Source organism: Psittacula echo (assembly GCF_963264785.1).
Source record: "Psittacula echo genome assembly, chromosome: 4".
In the NCBI taxonomy this organism is placed as follows: domain Eukaryota; kingdom Metazoa; phylum Chordata; class Aves; order Psittaciformes; family Psittacidae; genus Psittacula; species Psittacula echo.
Window position 1 is genome coordinate 25,149,323 of NC_137738.1, and position 11,433 is coordinate 25,160,755.

Consider the following 11,433-nt stretch of genomic DNA (forward strand, 5'->3'; position numbering starts at 1 on the left):
TATAACAATTTTTCACTTTTTCACGATGTAAGGAATCTGGATTGCTAATGAGGCAAGAGTGAAAAGATTATCCCAATAAATTTGAAATTATAAATGGTGCAGTTTTTCTTAAATGCTGTAATTTTAATGATAAATTTAGAAGCTTCTTGATAGAAGCAGATTTTTTTAATAGGATTGTTACTGTATTCTAAGGACAGATAAATTATTATACCTCTGTGTACCCATAAGCAGCAAGTATGATGGCCTCCTGCATTTTGTCATGTTTTTCTGCAGTTTCGCTAGCCTTGTTAGTACATCATTATTTTATTGTTGGACAGATGCTTAAGCCTGAAATTGAAGCCTGTATGGACTACTGTCAAACAAATACAACATTGGCGTGCACTCTGCTGTCAACTGATAGGAGTTCTCATAATAGGGCACTTTCAAACACAGAGTTTGAATACATCTTCTTTTAAGAGGAAGATATGTTTAAAACTGGTCACTGTGAGTACCAAGTTTTAGAGTATTGGAAGAAACTTCCTTTTTTAGTAAGTAAAAAAAGAAGTCTTCCCTGTCACAGGGAAATACCTGATGCAAAAGTGAGATATTTGCAGAAAACTGTAGGGGAGGATGTTTTTTGTAAGTAGTGTGAGTTTTAGATTTCATATAAGTATAGAAAACAGTCTGAAACCCATTAGGTACGTCTCTAATATGTGTAGAGTTGTTTGGGTCACTTAGTTATTTTCTCCTGCTTGTGCTGTGAGACACAGAATATTTGCTCTCTTTATGCAGATAATTACCAGTGGAGTGGACACATGGGATAATAATAGACATGTCCTAGCCAAAAGATTTAACAATGCCAAATTTGATTATTGATCATTCTGAATGAGGCTATTTCCTGTGCATTGGTGCCCAGAAGCCTTTGCACTAAAGTGACTTTTACGAATGTGTGCCTGTTGGCAGTGAAGATGGTAAACCTCCACCCAGCCTTGCAGCTTCTCTGGAGTGAGTAAGGAAGCTCCATGTGGGTGTGCGTGGGGCTGTAGGTGTGATGGTTGGGTGTGATCTTTTGTGGTTTTTAACACTTTGTGAGGTTAAACACAGAATCACAGAATCATTAGAGTTGGACAAACACCAGTATACCAGGCAGAGTGCTGAAAATGGGCAAGAGTTGTCTTCCTGACTCTGACATTCACTAGCTGTATTTACCTGTCAGTAAAGAAAAGCTCAACTAATGTGTCCTAAGAAAGATAAAAAAGACTAATTACTGTTTGCAAACTGCTGTTAGGTATCACCTCTAAGGCTGTGTTTCTCTTGAGATTTGAGATAAGCTAGAGATACCTGAAGCTAGTCAGAAAAACCTCACTGAAGAGTCTCTGAAGAATTTTTACGTTTTAAAGTTGTCTGTATTGCTTTTAGTTCCTTTTGTCTCGGCTGTTCCTTCTTCACCCATCCCTGACTCTTATGCCAAAAGAAAACAAAAAAAAAAAGTCTGAAACATAAGGTAGACTTTCTGATTTACACGCAGTTACTTCGTGGCTGAAGCAATTCAATGCAGGCAAGGACTGGCATACCTGAAAAACTTGTACTTTTACTTAAAAAACATCTTTCTTTTTTTTTTTATTTAATTTAAGAAAAATTACTTTTAAAAAAGTGTAAACCTAAGGTTTTTGAGACGTTTAACTCTTTTCTCTTTGCCGTCCAGGCTGCTTATTAGATGAGGGCTGAATATGGAACTAGAGACAAGCTCCCTACTAATGAACTAGACTATATTCCAGGAGTCATCCATTTATTTATTTATAGAAACGTAAATATAAAGATATATAAAAGAAGAAGAAAACCCAAAAACAAAACACTACTTTTTTTACTTGATTATGTAATCAAAATGGTTCTTTTTAGAATTATACATTTCTTTACAATTTCTTATCCTTATAATATGCTGACCAGTTAATTCAGAATTGTTATGCAGTCAACTTTTGGCCGCTGTACCAGTTGAAGTAAGTGGTAGTATTTCTACCTTTTTCAATAAAGAAGGATCAGACAATGTACCTACAGAGCTAAGAGCTGGTTAAATATGTTCTTGACTGCAAAATACGTTTATTGTGTGTTTTGGTTTTTTTAGTGTTCAGGTAGGTGCAATGCAAGTACTGTTCCGTATCAGATTAGGTAGACTTAAAAAAAACCCCAACAAACAAACCAAAGCCAAAACCCCAAAAGAGTTTAAAACTAGTATTTTAACAAGTTTTTAAAAGTTTTTGTTTGTTTGTTTTAATAGGCACATACCCTTTTGTGACTTCATCAAACTGTACAGTTGGAGGTGTGTGTACAGGCCTGGGCATGCCACCACAGAATGTTGGGGAAGTGTATGGAGTTGTGAAAGCATATACAACAAGAGTTGGAATTGGTGCCTTTCCTACAGAACAAGATAATGTGAGTATTATCAGCCCTGGATGTGGCCTGTAACTGGGTGAAATAACTTGATGTGTCTGTCTGTTAAGTCAGTGTTACTGATTAAATGCAAATAGATGGTGATGTACTTCTGATTCTAGACTGAGTGTACAGGGCTGCCAAATCTGATTGCCATTTTCTCAGACCTTCTTGTGGAATAGAAAGCTGGAGCGGGAACAAATTTTGAGAGATTGGCACAAATAGCATATTCTTGAATTAGAAGCAGCATTTTGTATTTCTGTTTTCATCCCAGTGGACAACTTTGTGAAAAATTGGGGGAAGAACTTTAAAACTAATTTACAGTATCATAAAATGATAAGTGTACACCTGCATCATGTATTGCAAGTATTAATTTCGAAAAAGCTTAGGTAATAGTATTATTCTTTGTTAGGAAATTGGAGAGTTGCTGCAAGCAAGAGGTAAAGAGTTTGGTGTTACCACTGGTAGAAAGAGAAGATGTGGCTGGCTGGACCTTGTGTTACTCCGCTATGCCTACATGATTAATGGATTTACTGCGTGAGTTATTTTGATACCTTTGCTGTTAACTTGACATAAAATAATGAAATGCTACAGATTACTGTAAATGGTAGATAGCCTAGTTAGTAACATTCAGAGTTAGTGTTGATCTATTGATTGTTTTGATATTTTGCTAAATTAACTGTCCCTAATTTTTCCTAGTATTAAATGTTTCTACATTTGACATTTTCATATCTGTAAATTCTTCTTTCCTTTTACTTGTAGTACATCATTATTTCCTACTTAAAGTGATCCAAGAAGCCCCTCAGATCTTAGTACTTAAAGCTTCAAGCGACCCCAGCCTCTGCCACCCACCAAACCAAATGCTTTGCAAGGGCCTTAAAACCTGATGTAATTTGTGGGGTTTTGTTATTTGTTTTCAAAGTAAGACAGATGGGAACCTATCAGTATCTTCAGCTGTATGTTTGGAAACAAAATATTTGGATATGAATTTGGGATTTTAATTATAATGAAAAATACATGTCTGAAACAAAACTGGTATGAAATTTCTAGTAGATCAGACTGTAAATACATGCTTTACATAACTGTGTTTTTCTTGTCCTTTGTATTTTTTTATTTAAAATAGGATGCAGCCAGGTATTTACGGAGCCAGTGTTTGATTATTTTGCTGCCTTCACTGTAGGATAGGAACATTTGGCAGAGGACAGAAACAGGCATCAACAGGCATCATGCTATGAAACCATCTCAGATGACTGGTCATAAAGTATCTTGGCAGCACTCTGTTCGACTAAAACTCTTAACACTTAAAGCTACAGACCAGTCATTTTAATTGGTGAATAGCTGTTCTTTGAATTGTGCCGTTTTCCTAAAGTACTAGATCTAAGGACTAGATTAAACAAAAAGGCTGTTGAAAGTTTTCTTCTTTTTTTTTCCCCCCTCTTTTTTTAAGTCACACCAGATAAATTGATTAATGCCAAACAAGCTGTTTTTCTAAGGAAAGGGAGTTTATTGCAATGTGCAGGAAACAATTTTTCTTTTGGTATTTTTACAGTGTGATGCAAGTTGAAAGCTGTTGAACTTGTTTAACCAGAGTAATGTTTCTTTATAGATTGGCACTTACCAAATTGGATATCTTGGATGTATTTCCAGAAATCAAAGTTGGTGTTGCATACAAACTAGATGGTGAAATTATACCTCATTTTCCTGGTAAGACTGCTTGTTTAACAGTTTTAGATTTTGGTGAAATGTAATCTGATACTTAAATGCATTTGTCTTGTAAAATTTATGGCAGGAATATGTTGCTTCAGCGTCAAGCCATTAATGTCTTTGCAGATGCACCAGAAACACCCTGTACCACACCTGTATTCTCACCCTAAAAGACACCTGTACCAAATCCTGTCACTTGTCTACTAAAAGATGAAAAGTGCTATATAAAGCTTCTTAAACGTAAATGTTGTTATGGTTTTATCCCTTTCTTTTAATACAGCCTGCATTACCTTCAAGCTAGTTTGGAAGCTTATTTCACACTCTAAACCCAGTGTCCCATTGTCTTATTCCCACTACTGTATTCATCCCCTCTTCTAGCAGAACAAGTCTTCATTTAAGCATGTGGTGAGCCACATGAGAGATCTGATCCAGTTGAAAAGCCAGGTTTTTCTTTCCTTGTGTTATTTTTCTGACAGTTCAGTTTCCTTTAATGGTTCACAAAGCAGCCAAAGCCCCATTATACCTATGCAATAGAAAAGAGGGAAGAGGGGTGGAGGAGGAAATGAGCAGTTAGTTTAGGTGAAAGCAAGACTACTTTCTAATGCAGGACCGACATAGTTTAGCATGACAGAAACTATAACTCCTGAGGAGGACAGTGGTCATTTTACTGATCATTTTTATGTGAAAAATGCACCTGCCTGTTAAAGTATTCAGATGTCACAAAACACTGTTTTCATGGATTTTCAGTTTGCTATAGTAGAGATACTCCAGAAGAAGGAAGAGCATTGACAATGTACTAACGATTGGGCTTTCTGGTTTTTCCAATGTGTGCATGGGTGCTGGTTTCCATTCTGACTGTTACGTCAGGGTTTGAGATTGGTTGGTCACAGGTTACAAATTTTCATACGATATCATCAGCAGAGAACTTTTTGTGGGTGAGGAGATCAGCTGTAGTAATCGGATACAACTCACAACAGGATTTATGTAAAATAAAGATATAGTTATGTATAAAGGAACAGCAATGATCTGACAGCAGTCCTTGTATATAGCATGTATTTGTTAGAGAAATTCATAAGGAATTAACAAAAAAATCTTCATGTGCTTGGAAGAGTTCTGAAATTGATTTGCCCTCCAGTATTTTCAAACAAATGTGTCAGTTACAGTTTGAATGCATACAGAATAACATGGCATGACCTTTTATTCAGGAAATTTAGTACTCGTCTTGCACTAAACCAGGGAGTGCTTTTCCCATTTTAAGATTCAGATATTTCCTGATTGATACCCTTATCAAAATATTAAGGAAATTTGTGTGTGCTTTAGATGGCCTTTGAACATAATGGAGATGGTGCATTTGAATTGAGAATTACTCAGTAAATGCTTTGTCTATAGCCCTGTCATCTAATCCGGGGGCTATTTGGATTGTCTTGTACTCAAGCCAGGAGGACCTTCTCTGGCAGTCCATTGTTAAAGATGATGCAAACAGGTGGCCATATTTTCCAGTATTAAGACTTCAGTGATTTTTTCATTGAGTCTCTCTGATGGGATCAGAATCTTGTTGCAACTCCATGTTTGCTTGTTTGTTCAATTTTTGGGGTTTGTTTGGTTTTTGTGGGTTGGTTTGTTTGTTTGTTTTAGCTTAGATTTCTGTGGGCATTTCATGATCTTCTGTTAAGAACTGAAAATGTCTTGTAAATTTACAGCTGACTTCAGTTTGTATCATTGAGGCTGTAGTCTTTTGCTAGGGAACCGGCAGATACCTCCATTTCTGTTCAGTCAGGAGGTTGTGAAAGATAAAAGTCCCTGCTAGCTCTGAGCTGATCAGTTTGAAAGAAATATGAAAGCCATGGTTTAGTTCTGCTAATGCCTCCTGTCCAAGTTCAGGCATCAGTTGACCTCAGCATGGACAGACAAAAAAACACAGATCCTTAGGAAATAGGGAAGTTATTTTGAAGAAGCTTTTTTCTCTCTTGTGCTCTTTCTCTGAGCATCCACTGTAGATTAAAGAGCTAGGACACTGTTCTAGAGGCACCTTTGGTCTGACCTATATGACTGTTCTTATGTTCAGTTTTTGGAAATTGATGGAGAATATTTCTCTTACAGATTCCAAATTTCAGCTATTCTTTTTGAGTTGAAAGTAATAACAGCACATCATTCCCCTCTAGAAATCATAGTACCAGACTGCAAGATATCATTACATCTGTTCTCTTTGTTATCTAATTCAGCTGTTAATAAGGAATATTCCAGAAAGCCTGAAAGATAAATCCCCTAATGGAAGAACTGGGAGAAATCTAGATGGTGAATACATCTGTTATTACACTGAGACCAGTTTATGGCTTGTCTTTACCTCACATCATCTTTTCTCACCCTTGATGGAGCAAAATGAGAGAATCATCTAAAACATGTATAGATTTGTCTCTCCTTTTTTTTTTTTCTCTCTTTTGTGGAGGTAAGGAATTGAACTAATTCAGAGTAATGGAAGATTGTAGACAAGATGAGACCATTGAGTCCTAAGTGCTTTCAGCTATCTCTTAGCTAGCCTCATCAGAAAGGTTGCAAAGTAAAAATGCCTGTGGTCTTCTGAGATCAGATGTTCAGTCACTTTCACTCTTCAGAAGGAGGGCTAGAGTCTTACTCAAGACCGTCTGCATTGCCCAGACATTAGTTTGTGGTTTTGCACTTTGAATATAGCTGTTCTATTTTAGACATCTCCTGGACAGCAGACACCACCTCAGTTGTTGATATTAAAGTAAATGCTTATCCTTGGCCTCTGCACCCAACATCCTTAATATGCCTGTCTGTCCTAATTGCAAAAAGTATTGATGCAGAATCATTTGCCTTAACCTGTGAACGCCTTAGTCCAAAAATAGTGAATTTTCTCACTGTTACGGGCTTTGAAGTCAGTAGAGCATAGTCCTCTTTCACCTTTACTCAAAATGCCTAGTTCATAGAGACTCACCTTACAGCGTTGCGACTATTGAACTCTTACTGCTCCAGGACAAAATATTCAATATGCTGAGCATGAGTTTGTTGGCTACACACACTCTGCAGGGCATTAGCTATGATTTCATATTTGCACCTCTGCTGTGCCTCTTACACCTAAACCCCTCACTCAGATTGACTAGCTGCCTTTGCGGGAGTGACTTGATCTGAGATATGGAGCCTACATAACATTAATTACAGTGCCTTGGGCAGAACCCTGTCTTTTTCAGAAAGGCAAGAATGCCTGACACCTCCCGTTTGTTGTTATAAATGTATTTTGACCATTTTCAGGCTTAAGGCTTTTGTTTCACTGCCTAGTGTCATTCCAAGATTAATGTTCAGATAATTACTGGAATGATTCAATTCCAGAACTGTGTGCATGTTTTCCAGTAATTGAAATCATCACAGGATTCAGAGCTAGTGGACAGCACTGTAGCAAGTTACTATATGAAAGACAAAATGGAATATACTCATTGCTTCTATTATGAGGAGTAACTGGAAGAGTTACTGTTCATACATCATATGGGACTCCACACTGGTTGAAAAATTTGTGGTGTAATTTTGGGGCAAAAGGTCTGTAGGCATCAGAAGTCTACTATGTATAAACTACATCTTATGAATATGCTTGCTTAGTAAAAAGTATACTCCTATGCCATTTTAAAATATACTTTAACTGCCTGATACAAGCCTGTGGCTAATTTTGCTTTCACATCACCAAGTTCCCTTGTGAAGGGGGAATTGGATTTTGGTATTTGTTTGGGAGCGTGGGGGAGTAAATCAACATTTTGGGGAAATGCTTTTCCTGAAAAGTTAGTTTTCTGAACTGAAAAGACTGTGGTTTGAGCAAAATACATGCATGTGAATGTGGGTCCTGGAATTCCGAAAGTCTGAAGTCCAGGCAATTACTGGATTTTATCTTTTTTTCCCCCTCTGCTCACATTAACAAAAAAGGGCACTTCAATACCTTCAGTTGTGGTATTATCTTATAAGTAAACCTCTTTGTATAAGAAATGAGTAAAAAGCTTTACAGTTAGGTGTTTAGTGGTAGAGAATATGTGAACTTTGTGGCCATAATGTATTTTGTTCCTGTTTGCTTCTCAGCCAACCAGGAAGTCTTAAATAAAGTAGAGGTTCAGTATGAGACACTCCCAGGATGGGATACAGACATATCAAATGCGAGGACATTTGACGAGCTGCCTGTAAATGCACAGAACTACGTTCGCTTCATAGAAATGGAGTTGGGTGTTCCTGGTGAGTAAAAAAGGTTTTGATGGTGGTTTGGTTTTTTTCCTGCTCCATGAAACCTACCTTTTACTTTGTCCTAATGAACATACAAAATATTGAAAACTAGTTTGTAGCTGTGCTTATGCTGATGTACCTGGTGATACTAATAATTATTGGGTTACTTCTTTTTATCTATCTCTTTTGCTGTTGAATTGAAAAATTTCAAAAGTTTTAATATGTATTCTTTCTTTGGCTTATACTGTAGTTCTTGTTCAACTGTGATTTTAATAACTTCAGTGTTTTTCACATGGGTTATAATAGGGGTTTAGTTCTGCTGCAGTTAGAAAGTCAGTGGGACTACTGGTATATTAAGTGGATTAAATGTATGTAACAGTTAAGAGGTCCTAAACTAAAAATTTCTCTTATGTTTCTTAATAAATATCATCCTGTGGTTACATCCAAAGCTGGGAGTTAGGAGATGATGCATATCTTCACTTTTATGACAGTTTCTATGTATCTTTTTTTCCTATGATCTGGAAACTGATTTACTTGTTATGGCAGCTGCAAGACATTCAAGCCTGTTCCTGCTTTTCTAAGTTACCAATGAATGCATTCTTTCTTTAAGGACAATAGCTATAGTTATAATTTCTTAATGTGCTAATGGTATATGCTGTATTTATCTTCAGGCTATGATATTTAAAACCTTAAGCGCTTAAGAAGATAAGTTTGTATCTTACGATACAATCCGATCTTACTTTGTGTTACTTACTGTAAGTTTGCTTTTCTCTCCTGCAGTTAAATGGATTGGAGTAGGGAAGTCCAGGGAATCAATGATCCAGCTGTTTTAAAGATTTCAGATGCATGGAAGAAAGCACACTCCTCAAAAGACTGCTCATTCTTAAATGCATTAGTAGCCCGCAAAGCAAAGATGTCGGAAAGATAGATTCTTGCATGGAAAGAAATGCTAGAGCTGATATCCCCAAATCAGTCGCTACTCCTGAAAGAGACTTTAACATGAACCTGTGTCAGTTCTTGTTCAGCTGCAATTTCCAGGACACTTGTCATTATTGTTCAAGGTGCCATCAGATTTTTTTTCTTTACCTAATATCTACTTCATAATGTAATTCCTGTTTGAAAATCAAAGACGGCATTACTTTCATGACTTTGTCTTTGTTATCCTCTCTCTGCTTTCAGCGGTGTTACTTCCCTGAAATTTTAGACAGTAAAAATAATGCAGTTTTGCACAGATAGTTTTACATCCTCATTATTTGTATTCCTACAGCTGTTGTATTCTTAATGGCTGCTCTTGTGAGTGATTGAAGAGGGGGGTTCTGATTTTATAATGCTATAAATGCTGTCTAAATTATTGTGTGATCTGTTTTTTTTAAAAAAAGATGTGATGCCAAGTTGTTAAGAATGTCCAGGTTTTTTTTAGCTGTGTAACACGGAAAACTTACTCTTTGTAACTCGCAGAGGACTCAAGTGGTTACCAGGAAGTGTGCCCAGAAAGTTGGAAAACTGATATTGTAAAAAGTTCATTTGCAATTATTAAAGAACCATTCTGATTTTGAGTTAAATGTTTTATAATGTTACTTCTCTTCTTCCCAAGCGCATATCTCAAACTGTTTCCCTAATTAAATGAGGTTATATTTATATTTGGTGAGAAGTCTTAACATTTTGATGCCCTTTTAAATTCCTTTCTGTGTAGCCAATAGAAGATCTTTCTCTGGAGAGCTGGCAAAGCACAGACACTTTTGTAATTATAAATTGAAGATGCTTCAGAAATAACATTTAAACTATTCAATGTATTTGCTTTGGGGAAAGGGAATATAACAAGCATTCACCTCGACATCTGACGTATTTTGGCTTATTAGTGTTGGGAAATGTTCTAGGATTAATTTATAACCATTATTATATATTCAAAGAATCTGATTTCTTTTGGCAACAGCCCAATAATTTCATACTCCTTTTCCACATTTTTTGATAATGACTTTGTTTTTACATGCTATACTATGGTATTCATGTGCTTCCTTTTTGCTTAAAAATAAAACATAATTTGTTTCCTAAAAACAAGTTTGTGTCAGGGTGGGGCAATAGTTTTGGATTTAGTAGATTTCGGCTATGCAGGTGAATATAATAAACTTTTAAGGCAACATAAAAGAGGCCTTTCAGAGAATGTCTTAGATAACCAGATGTTGCCTGAAACAAAATAGGTTTGGATTGATGCTGCTGTTGAGGTGTTCAACACAATGTTTATGTTCTCAATTGACATGAAATAAAATGGCTTATCGACAGGGAAGGAACAGGAGGGTCAAAGGATAAAACGTTTTAAAACTCCAACTATTTAAGGAGCATTTTCAATCTAATTGTTTGCAGTTAGAAGGGGGTGTAATACGCGAAAAGAGGAGGATATTGCAGAATGCTGGATAACTGGCAAATACTTGTGAGAGACCTTTGTATCAACATTACAAGTAAAGATCATTCTCCTCAGCATTAGAAAACAACTTCATGCTTAGTTTTTTCTGGAGGGGATGAGGGTCTAGTTTTGCTGTCAGCCTTGCACTCAAGGAGAGAACCATAGCATCTCTCCCTAGCTGAACTGAAAAAACATCTTCCTAATTCCCTGATGAACAGAAGGGGAGGGGATATAACTATGAAACATCAATTTCAATGCTCATATAGAAGGAGAAGAAAAAATAATTACTATTTTCTAGGTGATTGAGGGAATTGACTTTGCTATATGAACAGTAGGTAATAATTACTAAGTATTCTTGTCTTCCTGTAGCTGTAGGAGGAGGCACCAAGGGAATTTGTGCTGTCAGTGAAACTACCACCCAAGGACCGGGGGCTTAGCTGGCTCAAGGAGTGAGTAAATAAATGAGGACATGCTTTTCTTCTACAGTGAGTGAATAAATGAGGGCTTGCTATGTAGTTGTGTGTCACCTCTGCCAGGCAAACACCTTCAAGTTCAAGGTCTGTTTTAATCCTTCCACTGTTGTAGCTCCATTGTACAAACCACTCTTGTTTTTAAGTTGAGGAATTCATATTCCCATGTGCAGCAGGATTTCTAAGCAATACAGCTGTAGCTCAAAGTGATACGAACTATTTGTGCAGTTAAGA

General features: G+C 36.6%; 1 protein-coding gene across 1 annotated transcript in view; it reads left to right on the forward strand.

The window, feature by feature from the left end:
* The window catches only part of ADSS2 (adenylosuccinate synthase 2), a 36,175-nt gene extending 25,789 nt beyond the window's left edge, over window positions 1-10,386 (forward strand). Inside the window, exons 9-13 of the mRNA XM_080615805.1 lie at window positions 2,255-2,409; window positions 2,819-2,943; window positions 4,013-4,110; window positions 8,191-8,340; window positions 9,109-10,386. Of these exons, the coding sequence (XP_080471931.1) occupies window positions 2,255-2,409; window positions 2,819-2,943; window positions 4,013-4,110; window positions 8,191-8,340; window positions 9,109-9,161 (581 nt within the window). The 3' untranslated portion in view covers window positions 9,162-10,386. The remainder of the gene's footprint in view (window positions 1-2,254; window positions 2,410-2,818; window positions 2,944-4,012; window positions 4,111-8,190; window positions 8,341-9,108) is intronic.
* The last annotated feature ends 1,047 nt before the right edge of the window (window positions 10,387-11,433 follow it).